Here is a 26,583-nt window from a genome sequence, read left to right on the forward strand (position 1 = left end):
ATACTTCAGTCCTTTATTGTGTTCTCCGCAAAACCTCAACCATTGTAAGCCATCATAGGGCTTCATGGATGATTCTTGGATGATTCATCCAAGATGGTGTAGCAGTCTGACGTCTTTGTCCTGTCGTGTCCCTTGTATATATATTTTTCTTCGCATATCTTTTTAAAATATTTCCCCAAACGTCAACTTCTAAATACTCTCCTGCAACCCGCCTCACACAATGTGGCGTGGATCTGTTCTTTTCTCCTAAAGTATTACTATTTACTTCGGATCTGGAATCCCTCAACTGAAGCTAGCCAGCTAACTACCTAACAGCTATCAGTCAGCAAACCACTGCTAGCGGTCTTCAGCTAACCGGTCATCAGCTAACCTTTAGCTCGGAAAGCTCTCGCCAGTTCGAACAACGTGACTCAAACCAGAGCATAACGGACCAATTTTTTTTTTCTTTGCATATCCCCGGATTCCTACCGCAAACTCTGAACATTTTCATCTGGATCTTCGCAACTAGCTAACCGCAATCCCGGGTGACTACTCCTGGCTACTGTTTCCATCCCAGGGCAAGCACCAATTAGCCTGAAGCTAGCCCGGCTAGGGCTCCTGGGCTACAATATCCGGATCCCTTCTACTGCCGGTACGGGTCACGGGAACCCCGTCGATACTCTACGACTGGAATGCCAACATAATCTGCCCGAGGATTCCAACAGGCCCCTCATGCGCAACGTCCTCTGAAGGCCCATTCTGCTAACGGTGGCCTGCTAGCTATCTAGAGCTACTTGGAACCCTACTAATTCACGAGTGGTCTATCAACGTCACAGCACGAAGAGGCAAAAACAGACTTACCTCCATCGCGACGACCCCCAAATGCCCTTCTGCTAACTTGCTAGCCCCGGTCTACTAACTGCTAGCTTGCTAGCCCCGGTCTGCTAACTGCTAGCTTGCTCGCCCCGGTTTGCTAACTGCTTGCTTGCTAATCCGGTTTGCTAACTGCTAGCTTGTTATAGCAACGGTCTGCTAACTGCTAGCTTGTTAGCCCCGGGCCTACTAACTGCTAGCTTGTTAGTCCCGGCCCGCTAACTGTCTGAATGGCCGTGTCCCCAGCTGGTCCAACCACTCACTGGACCCATATGATTACTTGGCTACGCATGCTTCTCTCTAATCAACATGCCTTGTCCATTACTGTCCTGGTTAGTGATTACTGTCTTATTTCACTGTAGAGCCTCTAGCCCTGCTCAATATGCCTTAAGTAACCATGTTGTTCCACCTCCTACATATGCGATAACATCACCTGGTTTAACCTCTTGATTCTAGCCATCCCGGATCTGGGATCGTGAATACAGCCTCAAGCTCATTAGCATAACACAACGTTAACTATTCATGAAAATCGCAAATGAAATGAAATAAATATGCTAGCTCTCAAGCTTAGCCTTTTGTTAACAACCCTGTCATCTCAGATGTTCAAAATATGCTTTTCAACCATAGCAAAACAAGCATTTGTGTAACAGTATTGATAGCTAGCGTAGCATTTAGCGTAGCATTCAGCGGGCAACATTTTCACAAAAACAAGAAAAGCATTCAAATAAAATCATTTACCTTTGAAGAACTTCGGATGTTTTCAATGAGGAGACTCTCAGTTAGATAGCAAATGTTCAGTTTTTCCAAAAAGATTCTTTGTGTATGAGAAATCCCTCCGTTTTGTTCATCACGTTTGGCTACCCAAAAAAAACGAAAATTCAGTCATCAAAACGCCGAACTTTTTTCCAAATGAACTTAATTACAAATTATTATATTAATAATATCGACTGAAACATGGCAAACGTTGTTTAGAATCAATCCTCAAGGTGTTTTTCACATATCTCTTCGATGATATATCGTTCGTGGAAGTCTGGTCTCTCCTCTGAATCACATGGAAGAATGCTTGCAGCTGAAGATTACGCACCAATTTCGACAAAGGACACCGGGCGGACACCTGGTAAATGTAGTCTCTTATGGCCAATCTTCCAATGATATGCCTACAAATACGTCACAATGCTGCAGACACCTTGGGAAAACGGCAGAAAGTGTAGGCTCGTTCAGGGCGCATTCACAGCCATATAAGGAGACATTGGAACACAGCGCCTTCAAAATCTGGGCCATTTCCTGTTTGAAATTTCATCTTGGTTTCGCCTGTAGCATCAGTTCTGTGGCACTCCGAGATAATATCTTTGCAGTTTTGGAAACGTCAGAGTGTTTTCTTTCCAAAGCTGTCAATTATATGCATAGTTGAGCATCTTTTCGTGACAAAATATCTTGTTTAAAACGGGAACGTTTTTTTATCCATAAATTAAAAGAGCGCCCCCTATATCCAAGAAGTTAAACGTCTCTAGAGACTATATCTCTCTCATCATTACTCAATGCCTAGGTTTACCACCAATGTACTCACATCCTACCATACCTTTGTCTGTACACTATGCCTTGAATCTATGCTATCGTTCCCCGAAACCTGCTCCTTTTACTCTCTGTTCCGAACGTGTTAGATGGCCAGTTCGTATAGCCTTTAGCCGTACCCTTCTCCTACTTCTCCTCTGGTGATGTAGAGGTTAATCCAGGTCCTGCAGTGCCTAGCTCCACTCCCACTCCCCAGGTGATCTCCTTTGTTGACTTCTGTAACTGTAAAATCCTTGGTTTCATGCATGTTAACATGAGAAGCCTACTCCCTAAGTTTGTTTTACTCACTGCTTTAGCACACTTTGCAAACCCGGATGTCTTAGCCGTGTCTGAATCCTGGCTTAGGAAAACCACCAAAAACCCTGAAATCTCCATCCCTAACTATAACATTTTCCTCCAAGATAGAACTGGGAAAGGGGGCGGTGTTGCAATCTACTGCAAAGATGGCCTGCAGAATTCTGTCTTACTATCCAGGTCTGTACCCAAACAATTCGAGCTTCTACTTCAAAAAATGTACCTTTCCAGAAACAAGTCTCTCACTGTTGCCGCTTGCTATAGACCACTCTCTGCCCCCAGCTGTGCTCTCGACACCATATGTGAATTGATTACCCCCATCTATTATCTGAGCTCGCACTACTAGGTGACCTAAACTGGGACATGCTTTTAACACCCCGGCCATCCTACAATCTAAGATTGATGCCCTCAATCTCACAAAAATTATCATCAATGAACCTACCAGGTACAACCCCAAATCCGTAAACACGGGCAACCTCATAGGTATCATCCTAACTAACTCTCCCTCCAAATACACCTCTTCTGTTTTCAATCAAGACCTCAACGATCACTGCCTCATTGCCTGCATCCGTAATGGGTCTGCGACCAAACGACCACCACTGTCAAATGCTCCCTAAAACACTTCTGCGAGCAGGCCTTTCTAATCGACCTGGCCGGGGTATCCAGGAATGACATTGACCTCATCCCGTCAGTAGAGGATGCCTGGTTATTATTTAAAAGTGCCTTCCTCACCATTTTAAATAAGCAAGCCCCATTCAAAAACTGTAGAACTAGGAATAGATATAGTCCTTGGTTCACTCCAGACCTGTCTGCCCTTGACCAGCACAAAAACATCCTGTGGCATTCTGCATTAGCATCAAATAGCCCCCGCGATATGCAACTTTTCAGGGAAGTTAGGAATAAATATACACAGGCAGTTAGGAAAGCCAAGGCTAGCTTTTTCAAACTGAAATTTGCATCCTGTAGTACAAACTCAAAAAAGTTCTGGGACACTGTAAAGTCCATGGAGAATAAGAGAACCTCCTCCCAGCTGCCCACTGCTCTGAGGCTAGGAAACACTGTTACCACCGATAAATCCACTATAATTGAGAATCTACAGCTGGCCATGCTTTCCACCTGGCTACCCCTACCCCGGTCAACTGCCTGGCACCCTCCACAGCAACCTGCCAAAGCCCCCACCATTTCTCCTTCACCCAAATCCAGATAGTTGATGTTCTGAAAGAGCTGCGAAATCTGGACCCCTACAAATCAGCCGGGCTAGACAATCTGGACCCTCTCTTTCTAATTATCTGCCAAAATTGTTGCAACCCCTATTACTAGCCTGTTCAACCTCTCTTTCGTATTGTCTGAGATTCCCAAAGATTTCAAAGGTGGTGACACTCTAGACCCATATCTATACTACCCTGTCTTTCTAAGGTCTTCGAAAGCCAAGTTAACAAACAGATTACTGACCATTTTTAATCCCACCGTACCTTCTCCGCTAAGCAATCTGGTTTCAGAGCTGGTCATGGGTGCACGTCAGCCATGCTCAAGGTCCTATTTAAAAAATGTTTTATTTCACCTTTATTTAACCAGGTAGGCTAGTTGAGAACAAGTTCTCATTTGCAACTGCGACCTGGCCAAGATAAAGCATAACAGTGCGAACAGACAACACAGAGTTACACATGGAGTAAACAATTAACAAGTCAATAACACAGTAGAAAAAAAAGAGAGTCTATATACATTGTGTGCAAAAGGCATGAGGAGGTAGGCGAATAATTACAATTTTGCAGATTAACACTGGAGTGATAAATGATCAGATGGTCATATACAGGTAGAGATATTGGTGTGCAAAAGAGCAGAAAAGTAAATAAATAAAAACAGTATGGGGATGAGGTAGGTAAAATTGGGTGGGCTATTTACCAATAGACTATGTACAGCTGCAGCGATCAGTTAGCTGCTCAGATAGCAGATGTTTGAAGTTGGTGAGGGAGATAAAAGTCTCAAAAAGTCTAAAAGTCCTAAACGACATCATAAGTGCCATCGATAAGAGACATTACTGTGCAGCAGTATTCATCGACCTGGCCAAGGCTTTCGACTCTGTCAATCACCACATTCTTATTGGCAGACTCGACAGCCTTGGTTTCTCAAATGATTGCCTCGCCTGGTTCACCAACTACTTCTCTGATAGAGTTCAGTGTGTCAAATCGGAGGGCCTGTTGACCGGACCTCTGGCAGTCTCTATGGGGGTACGACAGGGTTCAATTTTCGGGCTGACTCTCTTCTCTGTATACATCAATGATGTCGCTCTTGCTGCTGGTGATTCTATGATCCACCTCTACGCAGACGACACCATTCTGTATACTTCTGGCCCTTCTTTGGACACTGTGTTAACTAACCTCCAGACGAGCTTCAATGCCATACAACTCTCCTTCCGTGGCCTTCAACTGCTCTTAAATGCAAGTAAAACTAAATGCATTCAATCGCCTACCTGGTTAAATAAAGGTTAAATAAATAAAACATTTTTTTAAATGTACCAATTATTTATGTCGATATGGCCATATGAATCCTGTCCTATTAGAACCGACGGAGCTGATTGGCGGCCATTTTGGAAACTAAAACTTTATAATAGAGTACCACAGCATGAGACATAATATACATAAAACCTAGCAGTCAAGCAAGTAAATGGTTCCAATTGTTTTTCCACCATTCATTTTTCCCATAAGGGATATTAAAATAAGGGCTTTGTTTCGTTTAGGCTTACCCTGGCGTGATGTTTGAGGCTTACCCAGCGTGATGTTTTGACAACCATGTCAATCTTTCTAGAGCAAGTTGAATTGCAAGAAAAAAATGCAGTTACACAGGTCAAACAAAGACACAAGGTAAGCATTAAATAATGGAATGTTTTGCAAGTGTAGACTGATAGTGACTATGTTGTTGGCAGTACGCTCTGATGGGCGCATCACATTTTAACACCGTAGGCATGCTATGGCATTGGAATAAAACAAATGAGCTACTTTCCACCTGAACTTCTTTATGGGTTCATTATGAAATGTGAAGTATAAAAAGCAAGAGCAAAACCCTATGGTGACAAGTTAAAAGAAGTTTAGAAGTTCAGTGCCTCTATAGTTGGTTCTTCTATTCCATTCCCTTGACAATGAACATCACTCTCGCTGTTTTCTGTATGAACACACTAATTCCTTTTAATAGATACTACAGGATTTTGCAATGTCTGCTAAATCTGTGCCTCTCAACTGTTTGTATTTTTTTTTATCCTGTAATGATATCACCCACACCTACACCGTAATCCATTCACTTCCTTGTCTTCGTTCCAGCAATGTATTTTTTGACAGAATATTAACAAAAAAAAGCTGATTTGATGGAGAAAATAAGCCAAACAGGGTTGGGGTCATTTCATTTAAATTCCAATCAATTCAGAGAGTATACTGACATTCAAACTCATGTTTTTCCCCTATGCTTTTCAATTAGGAGAAAAATTGGAATTTGGTTTACTTATGAAGTGCCTAGAATGTAAATAGAATTGACCCTAACCCAGAAGCCAAAACATATATTGTGTCCACTGACCATAATATGTTCCTGTATAGCTCTTCTACCATGCTATTACACAAGCTTGTATCTTGATCTTACTGGATCTGACAGGCAACTGATTTCAAAGGATTTAGAAACTCCATATCATGCAATCACATGAAATACTGGTAGCATTTAATCAGGGAGAATAACTAACTTGCCTCTTGCTCAATAATCTGTTGTTTCACTGTCTGATTTGCATGCTTTTGATGTGATGCTTATTATTGCAGATATCATTATCCACAATCTAACTTTAATTGTTTTCTGGAAGGGTGTGGATTGGCTCTGCTGTAATAGAAAATCACCTAATCACAGGCTAAATGTGCTGGAGGTCACTCTTTTCTCAGAAACTTTAATTAACCAACTCTGAAAAAGTACCTAACCCCAAACAGATCCATAAGTAACCTTGTTTATCAGTGAAATTCTGAGTAAATTCTGAGAAATTCGAGAGGGAGGAGAGAAGCCCTAATATTATGACTTTCCTATCCGCATGTAACAGAAGAATCCCTGGAAGATCAGGCTAAGAGTGGGACAGAATGAGCCTAGAGATGAGCAAATTTAAAAGTAAATATTGTACCACAGTCAGTCTTGGAGATATTTGGGCTTTTGTATCCTGCTCGTTGTACCTTACCAAAATGCCAGAGGTAAAACTAAATGATGTATCACATACTACCCTTGAGATTAGGAATGATAAATTAACCAGAAATTCAGATTTTGCTGAGCATGTATCAGATTTGATGTAAAAGGTGTATGTGTTACGCCCCTGAAAACAGGGGAGAAATAATCACGAGAGTGATACGGTGTTGTATTCTCAATTCAACGTTTAGTGTAATGAGAAAAGACCGCGATTTTCCCCAGGAATATGGGTGGAGAAAAGACCGCGATTTTCCCCAGGAATATGGGTGGAGAAAAGACCGCGATTTTCCCCAGGAATATGGGTGGAGACCAGAGCAATCGATCTCCGGCTCATAGATTAGAGCATTTCGTAGATCACAGATTAACACTTTTAGGCACCATAAAATAAAGTAATCAATATAACGTTTACACATTACTCTCACAATTCGTACCCTTTGACAGATTTTAACTTTAACACAATTATATGAATGTTATCAATCTCTATCAACTAATACTGAATGCATCTTTTTAACCTTAGATGTTTTAAGATCCTCACATACTATGAACTTACTAATACTTTTTATAACAGGCTATGAATATTTCCTTTAACCTGTCACTTATGGGCATATGGGCTTTGGATTTGACAGACCTTGTAATTAACATAATTATCGTCATCAGGTTGCAATTAAAAATGCAGAATATAAAAATGTGTCCATATGTTTTTGGCTTGATGGATATTGCACAGCGCTGTCAGTTTTACCATCTGCGGTTCTCTGCTGCTCTCCACTGGGGCCAGAAAATATTGCAATTGTCGTGAGAATAGGACTTCACAGTTGCTATTGCACTGATATGGTATACAGTAGCCTAGCTACATTTGTTTTGCATTACTTTGGGTTTTTGACGCAAGTTTTATGCAAGGGGGATTGAAACGTAGTACAAATGAAATGTATTAGGCTTTACGATTTTTGAAAACTTAATTTGAAGACTCAGAACCTGTAAACTGTTACACTGTATCGGATGTCCACGAGTTGAATGAAATCATTTGATCCATGTTCACAACCCATTTAGATGGGAACAACAACCGTTTTGTATATCAGCGTAAACTGTTCGGAAGCGACGACGAGCGCTGTTATCACAGACCACAAATCTAACGGACGCCATGATTCTTGTTTTCTTTCAGTGGGTAACAGCTGACACGAAGTGAATTAGAAACAAAGGAAACACGCACTCGCCATAGCTGACTGGTATGCTCATACAGGTAAACCATCAACTTCTCATTTAAAGGTACACATTTGTTTAAGCGTACGAAAACAACGTCGTGTGTTTTGTGAGATGTATTAGCTAGCATAGACAACCCCACCAGTCAGTTAAATTAACCGAGTTAGCTAGCTAACCGAGCTAGCTAACAATGGGTACCTAGCGCGCTAGCTGTCAAACTAGCTATCTAAAACTAGCGTTTTAGTTATCAAGCAAATGAGCTAAACGTGCTAATTCATGAGGGCACGTTTCCTCGTTAATTATTGATTTGTGTTGCGCTAACTAGACGTTGAATTCAACTAATATTAGCTAGCTAGCTAGAAGTCGCTGTACTTACAAGGATGTGTACGGGGATTGACGCTTTAGCTGGATACATTGTCATCTAGCTATCCATTTATCGTCTGCCTGTGTTCTGTGTGGTTTAGTAAGTTAAATGTCGAATATTTTAAAATAAACTAATTTAGCTAACGTTGGAGCATAGTTAACGTTACCGGACGTTAGTTAGATAATTACACGAGATTAGACTAATTTGAGCGTTACTGTCTGTACCCAGTATGAAAATCAAGTAGAATGGAATAGCCAAAGAGAGCTAGTTAGCTATCATATTTGCTAATGTTTAGTTATCACACAATTTTCGTTTGGATGGTATGTGGTTAATGTTAGGTATACAATGGACATACTAAGTTAGCTTACCACTACCAACTAACGTTAGTGCAGTTAGCTAGCTAACGTTACAGATATCGGGTAACTGTTAAACAATGTCCACTGCTGAAAATTGATTTATGCTAGCTAGCTACAGCTTGTTTGTAGCTAGCTAGCAAGATCAGCTAGTTTGTGACTTCAATGATTTATTGAAACAAATGTTTGAACAGGAGGACAAGTTGTTTGAGAAAGGTACAGCGATTTTCAGGAACATCCTATTTTTTGCCATTACTCGATAGCGCCACTTATCAAGTCTGCTTTTGTTGTGCTTTTGTGGTCGCTCCTAATTTAGCACATGTAGAGCTTGATGTGTTAGTACAGCCTTCATGTCCCTGCCTGTGTCAATCTGTTCAGGTGTTAATCTGATTGTGGCAAATGTGCAAAACAATTACATTGTGGACAAAATTGCTAAGTGTTTTTCTACGGCCTCCTAAATGCTCATTCAACATCTTGTTTTAGGGGGGCGAGAATTTGTGAATCATCTTTAGCGCTAAATGTATAGCAGTTTGGAGCAGCTGTCTACAGAGTGGTTTTACTAGAGGTTAAATTTAGTTCCAGAAACCCCAGGTGTCCACTTCTTTACATGTTTGGAGACTCATAGTGTGAAAGGGTATCTTCATGTAATGAGTGGCAAATTGTGATAACTTTAGGCCAAACATGGATTTTTTTTTTACTGGGTTTGTACATATTTGGTGTCCTAGGAAATGTGTGTTAGCCCAGTGGTTCCCAAAATGTTTATAGTCCTGTACCCCTTCAAACATTCAACCTCCAGCTGTGTACCCCCCTCTAGCACCAGGGTCAGCGCACCCTGAAATTGTTTTTTTGGCATCATTGTAAGCCTGCCACACACACCTATACATTTATTAAACATAAGAATGTGTGTGTTTTGTCACAACCCGGCACATGGGAAGTGACAAAGAGCTCTTGTATATGACCAGGGCACAAATAATAATCATTTTGCTCTTTATTTAGTCATCTTACATAAAAAAACGTATTTGTTTATTGTGAATAACTCGCCACAGGTTAATGAGAAGGGTGTGCTTGGAAGGATGCACATAACTCATGTTTTTTTTATTGGAGAGAGTCTCAGTTTTAAATTATTTCCCACACATGGTCTGTGCCTGTATTTAGTTTTTATGCTAGTGAGGGCTGAGAATCTACTCTCACATAGGTACATGGTTGCAAAGGGCATCAATGTCATAACAGCGCGATTTGCCAAGGCAGGATAGTCTAGCGCAGCCCTATCTAGAAATCTGGCAGTGGCTTCTGATTTAAGTTACATTTTTACAGAATGCAGACAGAGAAGAGCTCCAACTTCTTAATCATAGCCTCAATTTTTCCCGCACATTGAATATAGTTGCGGAGAGTCCCTGTAATCCTAGAATCAGATCATTCAGGGAAGATATAACATCACCCAGGTAGGCCAGTCGTGTGAGAAACTCGTCATCATGCAAGTAGTCAGACAAGTGAAAATGATGGTCAGGAAAGAGAACTTTAAGCTTGTCTGCCCATATTTTTTTTTAAATTTATTTTACCTTTTATTTAACTAGGCAAGTCAGTTAAGAACAAATTCTTATTTTCAATGACGGCCTAGGAACAGTGGGTTAACTACCTGTTCAGGGGCAGAACGACAGATTTGTACCTTGTCAGCTCGGGGGTTTGAACTCGCAACCTTCCGGTTACTTGTCCAACGCTCTAACCACCTGCCGCCCCATTGCATAGTGCAGAAAATACACGAGAGTTCAGGGGCCTTGCTTTAACAAAGTTAACCATTTTCAATGTAGGTGTCCAAAATGTCTTTCAAGCTGTCAGGCATTTCCTTGGCAGCAAGAGCCTAACGGTGGGTGCTGCAGTGTTCCCAGTGGTGTCGGGAGCAACTGCTTGCACGCACGTTACCACTCCACTGTCTCCCTGTCATGGCTTTTGTGCCATCAGTACACATACCAACACATCTTGACCACAAGTCCATTTGATGTCACAAAGCTGTCCAGCTGTCAAATACCCTCTCCTCTTGTCCTGGTTTGCAGAAGAGGATGTCCTCCTTAATTGACCCCCCGTAAACATAAGGGACATAAACCAGGAGCTGTGCCAGGCCCGCCACGTCTGACTCATCCAGCTGTAACATATATAATTCACTGGCTTCTATGCAAAGCAGTAATTGTTTCTAAACATCTCCTGCCATTTCACTGATGCGTCATGAATTAGTGATGTTTGAGGAAGACATTGTCTGTATAGTTTTTTGGCCTTTTCCCCCAGCATTGTCCCAGCCATATCTGCAGCAGCAGGAATAATTAAGTCCTCCACAATAGTATGGGTCTTGCCTCCTAGCCACTCGCTAGCTCATCATATAAGACGCTTCAAGCCCCTTCTTATTAATGGTATCTGTTGCATTTATATATGTCTTACTACTCAAGTCATCTTAATTCTCTCTCAAACTCCCATGGATTATTTTTGAAGTTGGCATGTTTTATTTCTAAATGTCTGCGCAAGAGTGAAGGGTTTCATCGAGTTGTGAGATAGCCACAGTGTGTTATGTGCAAAAGTACTGAGGAAAGGCACTACTCCCAAATATAAGTGAACCTTAAACCAATGTAGTTCTCATCATATTTGCTTCTCTTCAATGGTCCAATGTCCCTCTCTGTTGTCCTGTGCTTTCCAGGGCAAAGGGGCAGTAGCTCTTCGGCTGCATCAAATTCACAACTGTCTGTATCCATGCTAGCTGGGCTAACAACATATGTAGAATTACTGATGCTAGCATTGGATGTGCTCGTGGAAGCAGAACAACTTGGCGTCGACAGGTGCAGGTTTAGTACTGCTGGTAGAAGTGGTACTGCCGGTAGAGCTGGTATGTGTCTCTATGGATGCGGGCCTTACTTTTTTAAAGCATTTATCAATTTTCGAGCAAACGGAATGAGCAGTAGCTACATAACGGACCGTTAGTGGAAGTCCCACGAGAGAGTAACGGTGAATGTGATTGGATGTTAATTATTTGACTAGGCTACCTGTATTTGACATTGTGTTGTTATTTCGCTGAACACTAGATGGTTCGAGGCTACTCAGGCGTGGGGGGAAAGAACTCACCCAAATGTATAGCCCCGTTGGAAAATCTCAATGGGCTGTTTTTGAAAATGTGAAGATGCATATGTAAAAAGTGAATCCCCTTTTTATTTGGCGTACCCCCGACAGCATTTCACGTTCCCCAGTTTGGTAAGACTAATTGTCTGTCAGTCAATCTCTAAGATGTATCTAAGAGGGTAAGGTTTCAAATCGACCATGCAAAGTTTCTGGTTCAACATTTTGTTTCAAATTGATCATGCAATCTGTTTTTGTGTTTTTCAGTATTATAGGGATGCCCAAGGAAAAATATGATCCGCCAGACCCAAGGCGGATGTACACAATAATGTCCACTGAGGAGGCAGCCAATGGGAAGAAGTCATACTGGGCTGAGCTCGAAATTAGTGGTGAGTGCTGGTGGGGGCGATGGCTTCCACATGTTGGCCAAATAGGTGTATTTATTTCCATTTAAGTTGAGTAAGGGTATTTCTGTACTCCTTTTTTCACTGAGTCACTCTTGTACCCTGGTTTCCCCACTTGTTTCGGCAGGTAAAGTGAAGAGTCTGAGCACCTCATTATGGAAGTTGACTCACCTCACTGCTCTTCACATCGGAGATAACTCCCTCTCTCGTATCCCGCCTGATATTGCCAAACTTCAAAACCTGGTGTACCTGGACCTCTCATCCAACAAGATCAGGAGCCTGCCCGCCGAGCTTGGCAACATGGTGTCTCTCAGGTCAGTCATAGTGCAAGTTGAATTGTGTCCATTGTAGGCTAAATGTTTACTCTGCTAGTTTGGAGAACCGACATTGCTGTGTCTTCCACGAGAGAAATTATTTGCACTAAAAGCTGATTGGTCCTGTTAAAGACAGGAGCTTGCTGTTCTTCAATAGCGTAGTCATTTAACCAGGTTTCTATTTAATTTAAACCCTTTCACAGTTCATGCTTCGAACCCTATTGTTTTGAGCTATTTACGCTATAATTGGAAATGTTAAGTGTGTTGTTCATCTAATCAACAATGCCATTTCAGCGTCCCTAGGGGATTTGGGCTGAGAGCACATTCTATAAAGTAGATGGATGAAGAGACCTTTCAGCATCCCATGCGTGGTATTAGACCTCTGTTCCCCACTGTGATTGAAATTGGTAATAGCTAGTTACTCTGTTTCAAGGAAATGTATGTTTTTGTTTGTATCGTTCTTGTGTATGCCCTCTCCTGCACTCAAAGACAAATTGCTCATTAACTGGCTGAGTAGACATGGAAATGGCCTGAACGGATACTTATTGATTGACATGCTGACTAGACCGGTGCGTGCACCATCGCGCGCATGTTGATTTTGTCCATCCACATCAGATGCGATCAGGACATGCAGGTTAAAATATCAATACGAACTCTGAACCAACTATATTAATTTGGGGACAGGTTGAAAAACATTAAACATTCATGGACATTTAGCTAGCTAGCTTGCTGTTGGTAACTAATTTGTCTTGTGATATCCACATTGGATTGTTATTTTACCTGAAATGCACAAGGTCCATTTTTTTCCTTCTGTATCATTGGAGAATTTTGAGTCACACAAAATCCTGTGTTCTCTACTCTGACAATTAATCCACAGATAAAAGGGGGAACCTAGTTAGTTTCTAGTAATCTCTCCTCCTTCAGTCTTCTGTGGACTTTTATATGGCGGTTGGCAACCAACTTTAAGGTGTTACTGCTACCGACTGGTGTGGACCCCAGTTCATCTTTCAATCATCCATGTGGGTATATGTTCCTAAAACCAACTTCTATTTTAGCGCCTGGCTACGCAGACGCTTGTTGATGCGCGCAGCAGTGTGGGTGAAATGGAGAATGCCGGTCACTTGTGTGAATACTTGAATGTTGTCTTCTGAATCTTGACCTATTGCTCTCTACTGTCTCTAGCCTTCTAAAACATGTATGTCTTACCTCTTCCACAGGGAACTTCTTTTAAACAATAACCAGTTGCGGGTTCTACCTTTTGAGCTTGGAAAACTGTTTCAGTTACAAACACTGGGGTTAAAAGGTAAGCTTTCCCTGATAGTTATTACATTTTGGTGGTTTGTGGCATTGAAGTTGATTATTTGAAGCTGGTCTTTCTGTTCATGGGGTCTTAAACTTGCATGCAGATTATCCATTGACTCCCTGCGTTTTCAGTTTTTATAATCTGTTTATGCTGATTTGGTTGCACATCCAAGTGATTTCTAGAGTAGAGGTCATAGAATGATGTCATTGTTTTCATTCTGTATCATTGAACCTGTGTAATCTCATTTCTTTCCACTGTATCCTCCTCCTGCAGGAAACCCACTTGCACAAGAAATATTGAACCTCTATCAGGAGCATGATGGCACGAGGAAACTGCTCAACTACCTTCTGGACAATCTGGCAGGGACCAAACGAGGTAAGTTCAAATGCAGGAAAAGCATATTCTTGTTTTCAATTGAGTGAGGTAGATAAGTTATTATTTTCTTTGAAATTTGGTGAATGGAATGACTTGGGTCTGTCAGTTGATCTTGATGATCATATTGGGGAACAGTGGTGACTATGAAGTTGTATTTACTCTCCTTTGAATCACTCATAATGGTATTTTGGGGAGCAGTGTAAGGATTACTCATTTTCCCCCTCTGTCGCAGTCAACTCCGAGCAACCCCCACCCAGATCATGGATTGTCATGGCCGAGCCTGACCGGGCACGAACAGCAGGTAACTAACTCATCCACCGGTATAAATCACTTGCAACACCTATTCAAAGTCACACACATCAACACAAAGAACATTGTGTGTGTTATTGATCATATTCAGAGCCCTAATGAGAGACTGTAGCATAATCTCATGTCTGCGTCCCTCTGTCCTGTTCTAGCCTTGTTTTCTGTGATGTGCTACAACGTGTTGTGTGATAAGTATGCCACGCGCCAGCTCTACGGCTACTGCCCCTCCTGGGCCCTTAACTGGGAGTACAGGAAGAAGTCCATCATGCAGGAGATCATGAATTGCAACGCTGACATCATTAGCCTACAGGTGAGCAGACAGATGCTGATTTGATACTGAAAGTTACAATGAATTATAGGACACATGCGTGGTACACTCAGTCTAGCATTTAAGGCGTTGTCTTACGTCTTGTGCGTTGCGGTTGCGATGTCACCTCCATAATTTACAGATCATATACTTTGAATAATGCACCTTCAAGATTAAGATTAACCTGAATTGTCCTGGTTTTTGCTGAACAGGAAGTGGAAACAGAGCAGTACTACAACTACTTCCTACCGGAGCTGAAGGACCAGGGTTATGAGGGCTTTTTCAGCCCCAAGTCCCGCGCCAGGACCATGTCTGAGTGTGACCGCAAGCATGTGGACGGCTGCGCCATATTTTACAGAACCGAAAAGTGAGTTCACGCCACACTGCCTCTTGTCAGTCTTGATTAGATCATGAGTTCAAGTATATTTGACATTTGCCCTGTATATAGTGTTTCAGAGGTGTAATGATTCTAAATTCAGCCATTGCAGAAAGCCTTAAGCTGTCCCAGAGGCAGCACAGTGCACTCACCTGTCTGTTCTGCCTCTCCTCTCTGCTGTCTAGGTTCAGCCTGGTGCAGAAACACACGGTGGAGTTCAACCAGCTGGCTATGGCAAACTCTGAGGGCTCAGAGGCCATGCTCAACAGAGTCATGACCAAGGACAACATTGGTGTGGCCGCTCTTCTAGAGGTGCGCAAGGAGATGATGGAGCAGTCTGGTGAGTCTTTCTCACACTACACATACGCCAGCAAAAAAGTATTAACTCCATATGGCTTAAATGTTTCCATGTCAACCCTGGTGTTGTCCAATGTGTGTTTGTCTAGTGGGAAAGTCTCTGCACGGCATGGAGAAACAGCTCCTCCTGGTGGCCAATGCCCACATGCACTGGGACCCGGCGTACTCCGATGTCAAGGTGGTCCAGACCGTCATGTTCCTGTCTGAGGTGAAAAACATAGTGGAGAAGGCCACGCGCAGCCTCAAGCTCTCCTCAGTCTCCGGGGAGACTAATGCCGTCCCACTCGTCCTGTGTGCTGACCTCAACTCACTCCCCGACTCTGGTGTGTACTGGGTCAGCTGAAAATCGAGTGTGTGTACTCTACTGTAGTGCCTTTTCTGTAATTCCCGGTGATCTGTGTGTAGGTGTGGTGGAGTACCTGAGCTCGGGCGGAGTGGACAGCACCCACAAGGACTTCAAGGAGCTTCGCTACATCGACAGCCTGACCAACTTCAACTGCAACGGCAAGAATGGCACATCCAACGGCAGGATCACCCACAGCTTCAAGCTGAAGAGTGCCTACGAAAACGGCCTGATGCCTTACACCAACTACACCTTCGACTTCAAGGTGAGACTGTCACATTCATGTCTTCCCGCTTCTGTATATCGCTCTTTTTGCATCGGTGTAAAATTTGTGCTCCAGTGTTTGTTAGCTGTTCTAAAAGACTGGGTTATTATGAAAGCTTGGGTCACACCTGTGAATAATTTTCTCCAAGCCGGGGATGTGAATGTATCGCCATCTAATGTGCCTTTCCTCTCTGTGCAGGGCATCATTGACTACATCTTCTACTCTCAGCCTACGCTCAATGTGTTGGGAGTTCTGGGTCCTCTGGATCCTCACTGGCTCCATGAGAACAATATCAGTGGCTGTCCCCACCCCCACATCCCCTCCGATCACTTCTCCCTGTTTGCACAACTGGAGCTGCTCCTCTCCTACCCGTCATCAGTCAATGGAATCCACCTGCCAGGGCGCAGGTAGTTCTCCGAGCCACAAGAGGGAGCTGTTGCTCCAACCTCGTTCTATTTTTCCTGCAAAGTTGACAAACTCATTCTGTATCAATCAAAATACAATAATAGGAGTGGGATATGGCCAGCATTTTACCCCCATGGATTTTAACTGAAGCAAAAGTTCATGACGATCTCAACAATACGTCTTTATCACATTTTCTGGGCACAATTTAATGTTGTATATTTTTTTCACACCGTATCCCACGTAGCAGTCCTTTAGGGTGTTTCGTTTTTACGTAACCTGCAGATAAATTGTTGAATTGTGTGACAATACCATGAGGCCCACAGGGAGTGCATGCATCTGTAGAGTATTTTTTTCCCACCTCTTATCACCAGTGAGAGATCTTGTTGAGGGGGGATTCTTCATGTCAAAAGCATGAGCTTGTGTACACACAAAGTTAGAGCTGCTGACTAACGGCGAGTAAACTGTAGGCTATAAAAATAGTTGCACACTATATTAAGGGTAATTGATTGTGTAAAAACCAACGTTTCGGTGTTAGTACCACAGTGCCGAAATGTTGGTAGTTTACTCAATAAATTACTTGGTGTGTGTGTGTACACACACACACGTATGTGTGGCTCTCTTTATATCCTACAGGGATTGTTCATGTCACCACAGTCCAGTCAGAGCGAGCGGCAAAATCTCAAGACGCCACCAATCGACAAGATAAACCCACAAGGCCGATATACCAGCTTTAACCAGAGTCAGTCTCAGCCGCTCCAAATCCATTCCCTCGCATTGCCGTATCTTGCCATAAAGAGTGTAGTAGGTTTGGAGGTGCTGGAGAGAGCAGGCCAAACGTTGTACTTTTGCACTCGCTGGTTCTGAGACCACCTCTACGGGTGCTAAAAGCCTGTCCTCTAGCTCAGCGGCTCCATTTTATACTGAGTGGTGCAATCGCTCTGTGCAGCTAAAGCACAAAGGCATTTTCAAACCTCCTCTTTGAAAGACTACTGTAAAATGTCTATTTCAGTGTATGATGCTAGGGTGATAATACGTGTAACTTATCTAGACTCATAGCATTAACACCTCGGACTGGTTCTGTTTTTTTATGGCCTAATCGCAAATCTGAACATCATCGCAAAATTAAGCGACTGCCTTTTAAATATTCCAATGCAATTTTACCGTAGTCACGTGCCATAGAGCCATTTTGAATCTAGCATCGGATATTAAAATGTTACAAAAACCACCAGTCATTCACTGGGAATGACCTTTAGTGATCCTTAGCAATGGGGCTTAGAGATTTAGAAAGGGAAAATGGTCACGGTCAGTCTGACTTGGCAGCTTCCAAACAGGTCTTATGCCAGAGACCCCATCTCTGACCCCATAGCTGTGTAGCCAAATGGAATTGAGCAGGGGCCAACTTGCTTTAAATCACATATGGTTTAAAGCAGGGTCGACCCCCCCCCAAAAAAAAAGACATGCTCCAACAGACAGGTCTGTGGTGCTGTCTTTTAGGCCAGTAGCAAACCTTCCATTACAAAGACATCCACTCTTCAATCCAGGGTTATTCCTCTCCATTACTAATAGCTATTTGTTTGATACAGGAACTTGGGCTAAAATTGATTGTATATGAACTGCAGAAGTCCTAATACACTGCATTATTTTGTACCTGTAAGTATGGTCAGATTTGGAGAAAATGATTGTATTGTAAATTAAGGCTAAATTTGTATCCATTTTAATTGTTTAAAGTTAAGAAAATGTAAAAGACCAGCTTGTATAAACGAAACAATAGAGGTTTTTTCAGGTTTCCGCCGTTGCACTTGACCAGGTTACATTTTCCCGATTTAACCACTTTTTTTTATTTAATTTTTTTATAAATTGAATGCATTTCAGAGGCAGGTTTCTGGCTATTTTCTCACATCTGTCTTTGGAATTTGCAGTAAAACATAAAACGTGCCTCCCTGATTCTGTTCTCTAATGCACTGCCAGTGCTATCAGTGAACACCTGAACAGCCTCCTATTTTTCTCATATTGAAAACACAGTTTAGAAGTTTATTTTTTTGCATTCGCTATCAAACATATTATTTCCTTGTCTCACTTAGTTGATATTTTAGAGTAATCGGGTAAAGTGGCTGTTTTTGCTGTGCTTTTTTTTTCAGCTTAAACTATAAGCCGCGCTTGTCTCTTAACGTGTTTTAGATCGGTTTTATCATGTCCTTTGTTTTGTCTTTTCGAAGAACCCGATCATGCAGAGGTCCATACTTGGAAGCCTCCCCCTCTTCCTCAGTCTAGTGTAAAATAGTTGTATCTAGAGCCACTGACTCCAACTCAGGCAATTCTCTTTAAATTTTTGTTTCATTTTGAGGTGTTTTCGTATGTCTACTGCTAGACCACAGTGATCTATTCTATTGTCTCTAGTGCCATTTGATGCATTCTACTTCAAGGCCAATTGTTAAGTCCACTTATATACTGTACAGGAAAATATCAAGGTAAAAAATAAACTAAAGGGGGCATAAAATGTTATTCAGAAATATTGCTCTGAGCTTGTTGTGAGCCAACGCTATGGCGTGGCCCAGCTTGTTTCCAAACCACAGTGGCACTGTAAGATCAGCTACATGAGAAAATATGATCTGTTTTAAATTATTGATATTTTCTCTTAAGGCCAATTTGCGTGTTTTGTTGTGCTCTCCTGAATTGTTTTATTTTTTATTCAATGGATTGACAAGCATTTATTGTAGATCACTAGTGCAGCTACTCATGTGGCATTTTTTAAATGATACTTTTGCTGTTTTGCAAAAGCAATTTTTTTATGCATTTTACCAAGCAGGAGAAAATGGTGGAAAGGGTTCCGTCTTGGTCCTTTTGTCCCTTTCAATTTTCCACCATCCTTTTTTGTTTTTCATCAAAATCAATGTATCTGGTTAATTATATTAGATTGCTGATGGTGTTGTAGCTAAAAGAGATTTTTTTGTAAATTGTGAATAAATTGTATCACATTTCCTTTCATGAATTGTTTGTATCATGACAAATGTATGATTGGTTTGTCTGTCTTTGCTCATAGTTTTTATTTTGTAATTCTCAAACCAAATTTATTTTTGTGATAATGTTGGCACACTGAATTATAGATTTATATTGTTGCTAACTTTTGATTTAAGAGAACATGATTTGAACAGTATTTTAAACACTTGACAAACATCCTAGAGAACTAAGTCACAGATAAAAGATTTGTCATGGTCACCAAATGATATTCTCCAACTTTTAGCTTTTATAGAACCATTGTTATCGGCTGTGGGTTCTGGTTAGGTAGAGGATGTCGGGTAGTAGCCAATGTTGAAGAGATGGCTGGTGTAAAAGACTGCTTGTATAAATGTGCAGCATTTTGAGGTTCCACTGATTTAGCCAACATTTATGACCATTTGACCCAGACATTATTCCCCTGCTGTTTGATCTGTTGGCAGACCCTAGACTAGAGGGTGGGAATGGAGATGTTTGGCAGGCACTAGTCACTAGTTTATTAACATAATTTAGGCCTAACTAATCCCTGGCACTGTAGGTATCTTGCCTTCACCTTTTATGTTTGATAACTGGTGCATCTATGTCCACCACAGTCCTAGTTCATAGGCAAAATATGAATTTGATGTGACTGTCAGATAATTGGCACTCAGTCTTTGTATAGTTTACCCAAACTTGGCAATAATAATTAAAACATTCTACTTTTTTGAATTTTTTGTTTTGTAAGACTTTGGCAGAATTTACAATTACCTGTCTTTTCCATTTTGAATCTGTCTCAATCTGTTTATCGTTCTCTCTCTCTTAAGTAGAAGTAGTAATGCAATGGTTAGGTTTGTGGCCAGCTGAAAGTAAGTGTATAGAGGTAATGTGTCACTATGTAATGCACTGGACCAACTCTTGTTTACCAGTTATGGAATACCAGCAACACACTTGCACAATGTTTTAAAGAGTTATGTATTTGGAAAAAAATATAGATATATAAAACATGGCAGCTGTTTTTAATGTAATATTAGGACATGTACAGCAACCTAATGGTAAACCATGGTCTTCATTATTTCACTGTTATCCTCTAGTCTTGGTTCTCTTGAGTAGTCGTGTTTATACTTGTTTCTTTTACACCTTTTTTTTCCTACTTTTGGTTGACTATAAAATTCTATATCTGTTTGTCCTTGTACTGTGTTTATTGTGTGCGTGTGTAACGGATGTGAAACGGCTAGCTTAGTTAGCGGTGCGCGCTAAACAGCGTTTCAATCGGTGACGTCACTTGCTCTGAGACCTTGAAGTAGTAGTTCTCTGCAAGGGCCGCGGCTTTTGTGGAGCGATGGGTATAAAGATGCTTCGTGGGTGTCAGTTGTTGATGTGTGCAAAGGGTTCGCGCCCGGGCATGGGCGAGGGGACGATCTAAAGTTATACTGTTACATTGATGCTGTTGACCCGGATCACTGGTTGCTGCGGAAAAGTGGGGTGAGTGTAACGGATGTGAAATGGCTCTCATGGGCAGATGAAACGGTCGTCACTAGTTGCCACAAAGTCATAAACCCAACCCCTTTTCTACAATTTGTCTTCTTAAAATGTGATTTTAAACCTAACCTTAACCACGCCACACTGCTAACCTTATGCCTAAACCTAACCTTAAATCAAGAACAAAAAGCACATTTTTGTTTTAATTAATTTTAAAAATCTAGCCATTTTTGAGTTTGGCTGTTGTAACTAGTGACAACCAGATGACATGGCGAATCTGTCAAGGTTTACTTTTGTGAATTTTGTGATTACGAGCAGTAGTAGTTCCTGGTTTTGGGTATTCGTTGATTATTTGGACGAATCAGGATTGGGCATTGGCGGTGCTTAGACTTGTGCGGTGATTTTCAAGCACGTTTTCGGATGATAAGCAGTTTCCACTCGATTCCACAGCCACAAAGTCAGAATTGTCTATCATAAAAATTTATGAAAACAAACATTTGCTTCATAGCAATTGTAGAAAAGGCCCATGGAGTTGGTGGAATAATCCTTTAATTCATTGCCATTTACTCAGCTGGGCCAGGGGCGCTTTAATTAGGTCAGGTGGAAATGTCCGACAGATCTCAACTCCATAAAAGGAGGAAATTGCCATCGCCTGATCTCGCTGCTTTCTCTTGCTTAACTCCATCTGATCCAGAAGTTATTTGCGTCCATGAATCCTCGTAAATCCACCGACTCTGTTACCTTTCATCTGAACTATCTGTTGCGATCCGGAGATGGGCCATCAGTTATTGTTAATAGTTATTACCGCGGGGCGCGGCTTGGAGCGCAGCTTCAAACATATTGTGTTATGTGAATTGTCAATGATCACGGCCCTACGGATCCTCATAGGCCAATTATGCAGTCGATATGGTTCATGTGCATTGAAATTAATTATATGTACACATGAAGACAATTGAAAGAGTGGAATTAGAAACGTCATTGTTTGCTAACTGATTGACTTTGATAATGGGGATTATAGATTGTATAACCATTCACTGTTTGTATTCTTTCATGATTTATGATAAATAGTTACGAGCCTTAAATGACTCGCGGATGATTACTATTGACTTCTTAATGAACTGAACTGTTGAACTCCCTAATTTATGTTAATAATGAATGATCTGATTTGATCTTTGATTATGAATTTGATTGGATACATGTTATTTGTTTCCTTTGTGATGCAGCACAGACTACTCTGTAAATATACCACTTTATGGTTAAAGGAATTTCTGCTTCGGTCTCATCCATTCCTCTGTCACCTGACACGTGACCACCTGTTCACCTTCACTGTCAGTCATCCTACCTGTCCAGCTACCCACACAGATTCCACTAATCTTTCAGCAATGATAAACATGGGTGAAATTAGCGGAAGGGAGTTTTGCCAAGATATTCTGTTTGCGTAGGATTAGACTTTGCTTCCTTCCTTCGTACAACGGTAATCACATTTGTTATCGGCATAGAGCACCCACAGTGGAGGTGTCATAAAACCCATAAAACCTAGTGGTTAATCGGAAATGATTCAAATAGTTTTTCCACCATTCCATTTTAGAGGATTTTAGAAATACGGTCTGTCTTTCATGAAGGCTTCCCCTGGCGTGATGTTTTGATAACCGTGTAAATCTCTCTCGGACAAGGACAATATACTCGGCTCTATTTACTCTCAGATTAGAACATGCTAAATAGTATCAAAGTAGACATCATGCAAGACTAGAAATCCCTGAAAGCTCCTGCATGTAATTTCTAGCTGACAACTTTGCTAACAAGGTCAATTTAAAACTTTCAGAAGACAGTTCACAGAATGGTCCATTTAAAGACCTGTAGCCCATGAATTCATCACTACAATTAGCTAACATTGGATAGTTAATCCAGAGATTCTTACTTCTGCCTCGATTTTGTCAATCTCGTCCAGTTCATGGCATTTGTAGTTATTTATGATAGACATTTTAGCAGCTAATTATAATTTCATTTTTTGGGGTAAATACAGGGTAATATATTGTTAAATGTCACCTTGTCCTAGAGAGATTAACACAGTTATCAAAACATCACGCCAGAGTAAGCCTACACAGAACACAGCTCTTATTTTAAGTGTTTAAAAAAAATCCTTTGGGGAAAATTAATGGTGGAAAAATTATTGGAACCATTTCCTTTTTTGACCTCTAGGTTTTATGGGTATTATGACTCGTACTGTACTCTATTCCCAGAAGGAAAACAGAAAATGACAAACCTTCGCAATATAATTTTACTTCTGGGTAACTGAGATTATCTCTGCGGTAACAGGGATTTGTCTTGTTCTAGTTGCAGACGCCTATGCGGACAGGAGTGACATTGGGAGACAGATTCCATTTCGAGGTAAATCTCAATTTAGTTTATTCCTGGTTTTACAAAATTACCTTTTGGAACATACAGTACAATAGGTTGGATAAATATGCAGCATTTCTTCTATCAGAAAGTCTAACTAACTGACGGGCAGCCAGCAGTTGGTGTCCATTTGCAATTAGTTAAACATCTACAATTAATTTGAGGTTCCCTTACAAAAAAAAATATTGTAGTTTTGAAACTGCAGTAACTGCAGTCAACTGGTATTTTGAATACAGTAATTACAGAATAACTGTCATTAATAATCAGCTCTAGAGCCAGACCCTTCTCTATGCTAGGAAGAGAGGGAGCTATTTCATGTATGGTGGGGAACATTCACATATCATTCTGAGGAGATGTTACTGATGGCTTTGCTGTAAACATCATGATATTCATCCATTAGCAGGTCTTCACAATAAGCACTCTCCACACTCTCACTCCTTCTCTCTGGCATGTCATACTGTCACCGGGACAGGTATTGTTGTCAGTACTCAAGCTAAGAAACTGACTCTCTGATCTACTTGCCACATTGGTATGAGGAGAGGCTCGATGAGAGACCGAGAGTTTAGAACTTCAGTACAGAGCAACAGTTTGATTTCCAGCTCTGTGTAGTTAATCAACTCTCCCATTAGTCTTGAGAAGGCCAGATACAGCTCAGAAAACCCAGGAAGGTTCTCACTGGAGCATGGCATTGGCCCGCAGAAACACAGATTGCCTCTGGCTGAGCTGTACATGGCTGGTGAAGAAACACTTCGCTAAGGTTTCTTTTTTTGCTAACATTCCCAGGAGATACAGTGTTATTAGAAGACCTTTGTAAATCTATGAAGTAGAAAATAAAGTTTGCATTTCAAGGCCAATAGTAGCATGACATGGTTTGGTACAAATGTTGATGTTGCACAGTGCTCTGCGAGAGCTGTCAGTGGAAGCACTGAGACCATCTGTTAGTTTCTCCCTGGCCTGTACTGTACTGGAGGTTCAGAGTCATTCAGCTGGAAACATCAACACCTTGAGCGAAGGTTGACTAAAAGAGGATTAGTTAGCAACACAGTGGATTGCACATTCATATTTTTCCCAGAAAGCACTCTCCCTGGCCTCCAGAGTGGCACAGCGTTCTAAGGCACTGCATCGCAGTGTTTCGGCATCACTACAGCCTGGGGTTCGATCCCAGGCTGTGTCACAACCGGCCGTGACCGGGAGTCCCATAGGTGGCACACAAGGGGGGGTTTGGCCGGGGGGGCTTTACTTGGCTCATTGCACTCTAGCGACTCCTTGTGGCGGGCCGGGCGCCTGCAGGCTGACTTATGGTCGTCAGTTGAACCATGTTTCCTCCGACACGTTTGTGCAGCTGGCTTCCGGGTTAAGCCAGGGGGTGTTAGGTAGCGTGGCTTGGCGGGTCATGTTTAGGAGGATGCATGACTCAATCTTCGCCTCTCCCAAGCCCGTTGGGGGAGTTGCAGCGATGAGGCAAGATCATAATCATGAAATTGGAGAGAAAAAGGGTGTGAAAAAATAAAGCACTCTCCCTACAGCAGTAATGCCACAGTTGTTCAGCTTCCCTTCAAATTACATGGCTTCATTTATTATATTGGGAGATTATGGTTCAGTTAGTTTGGCTTAGAGGCCAACACAAACTGCAAACATTTGAGACCTCTTATATTTATAAAGGACTTCAGACTCCTTATCTCTCTTATTCCATCAGTGCACAGAAGCTTTGCACTTGGGATTTGAACTTGCACTAGCCCTGTCAGCAAGCTATCTCTGAACCTATACATATTTTGCCATAGATCATGTTTGGTATTTGGTTAGAACTACCTGCCAATTGGCAGGTATCACCCCCTCCCCCCCTCTGTTTGCCATGTATCACTCTCCTTAAGCAAGGACAAACAGTAGCTTGGAGAGACACAGGGCCTGCGTTGCCAGGGCACAAAGCCTTGATGAAGAGTAAGGACCTCAGAGTGCTTTGTGGAGGTGCGATCAAGTCTGATATTAGTGCCTGAGGACAGTGCAATCTCAGACTCTGACTGACAGACCCCTTTCTCCCCCCCAGCGTAGGCGGATGGATTGAGATGTTTTAAATTTCCGCTAAGGAGAGGACATGTCAGCCTGATGAATGGCTACGGCTCGTTGGTTTTCCTTTGAGCTAATGAGTGCGAGCTGTAAATTACTCTGTTAAAGGCTAACTCTTGCCACGATGCTTCCCTGATAGTAAATCATTTGTCCTATTTTCCATTTAGTCCATCAGTATTAGGTGTGTCCTCGCTTGTCTAGGCTTGATACAGTTGCTCTGTTTGGCCCAATAACTCTCACTCTGCCTGGGAAGATACCATAGATACCAGAGAAGGGCAGCTTAGTTTAAATGCCATGGTAACGTTTGTTGCTGTGTATATTTGGGTAGCTACGATTGATAGTGCAAGTGCGCACTTTAAATATGTGTTTCGTCTTATAAAAGAAATAGAGCCCGCACACACAAGCTCCACCACATAGCTTTATTTACAAACAACGTTTCAAATTGGCAAGGATCTTCATCAGGTTATTTCACCGGAAGTGTACCACACGCATATTTATAGACATAGGACAACCACCAATTTGGGCGGACTGTTGAAGTTGAAAAGGGTAACACACAAAAAATATAGGGGAGAGTGGGGTAAGCAGAGCCAAAAAGTTAGATGAGCCACCCCTCGGTGTATCATCGTGTATCAAATTAATATAATGCAGAAATGTGGGCTCGTAAATTTTCCGACTTGACTTGGCAAAAAAAAAAAACACTTGCCACTTCTACATGAGCATCTATGACTCGTGACTTAACTTAGGCTTGAGCTATCTGTGCTTTATATTGGAGTGCTGCAGCTTCTGTGCGTTCTGTTCTGTCTTGACCAATAAGATTCATAGAAATCACAGGTTGCGCAGGCAGGGCACAAATCACATCATCTAGCAAAGTACAAAGTGCCCACAGGACCACTGTCCTTTCTTTAGCAAATGTGATAACGGACTGGCTATAGCCAATGTGCCCTGTCCCCTCTGGCCGGGGTAAAGGAAGTGGTAATGTTATGA

The 26,583-nt window shown here is 41.8% G+C and overlaps 1 protein-coding gene across 3 annotated transcripts; it reads left to right on the forward strand.

Moving 5' to 3' along the window:
* The first annotated feature begins 7,644 nt into the window (after positions 1 to 7,644).
* Positions 7,645 to 20,841, forward strand: cnot6a (CCR4-NOT transcription complex, subunit 6a). 3 transcript variants are annotated; one of them, XM_024394907.2, is made up of 13 exons: positions 7,645 to 7,752; positions 8,081 to 8,184; positions 12,199 to 12,320; positions 12,463 to 12,649; positions 13,867 to 13,952; positions 14,226 to 14,327; positions 14,560 to 14,628; positions 14,786 to 14,943; positions 15,153 to 15,307; positions 15,502 to 15,656; positions 15,763 to 15,996; positions 16,079 to 16,281; positions 16,480 to 20,841. In XM_024394907.2, the coding sequence occupies exons 3-13, from the start codon at positions 12,209 to 12,211 to the stop codon at positions 16,690 to 16,692; spliced, it is 1,674 nt and encodes a 557-aa protein (XP_024250675.1). In that variant the 5' UTR covers positions 7,645 to 7,752; positions 8,081 to 8,184; positions 12,199 to 12,208; the 3' UTR covers positions 16,693 to 20,841. The 3 variants fall into 3 exon arrangements, with proteins under 3 accessions (XP_024250675.1, XP_024250674.1, XP_042165151.1); XM_024394906.2 differs by having other exon boundaries at positions 8,081 to 8,158; XM_042309217.1 differs by lacking the exon at positions 7,645 to 7,752 and having other exon boundaries at positions 7,796 to 8,158.
* The last annotated feature ends 5,742 nt before the right edge of the window (positions 20,842 to 26,583 follow it).

Source organism: Oncorhynchus tshawytscha, linkage group LG30 (assembly GCF_018296145.1).
Source record: "Oncorhynchus tshawytscha isolate Ot180627B linkage group LG30, Otsh_v2.0, whole genome shotgun sequence".
NCBI lineage: Eukaryota > Metazoa > Chordata > Actinopteri > Salmoniformes > Salmonidae > Oncorhynchus > Oncorhynchus tshawytscha.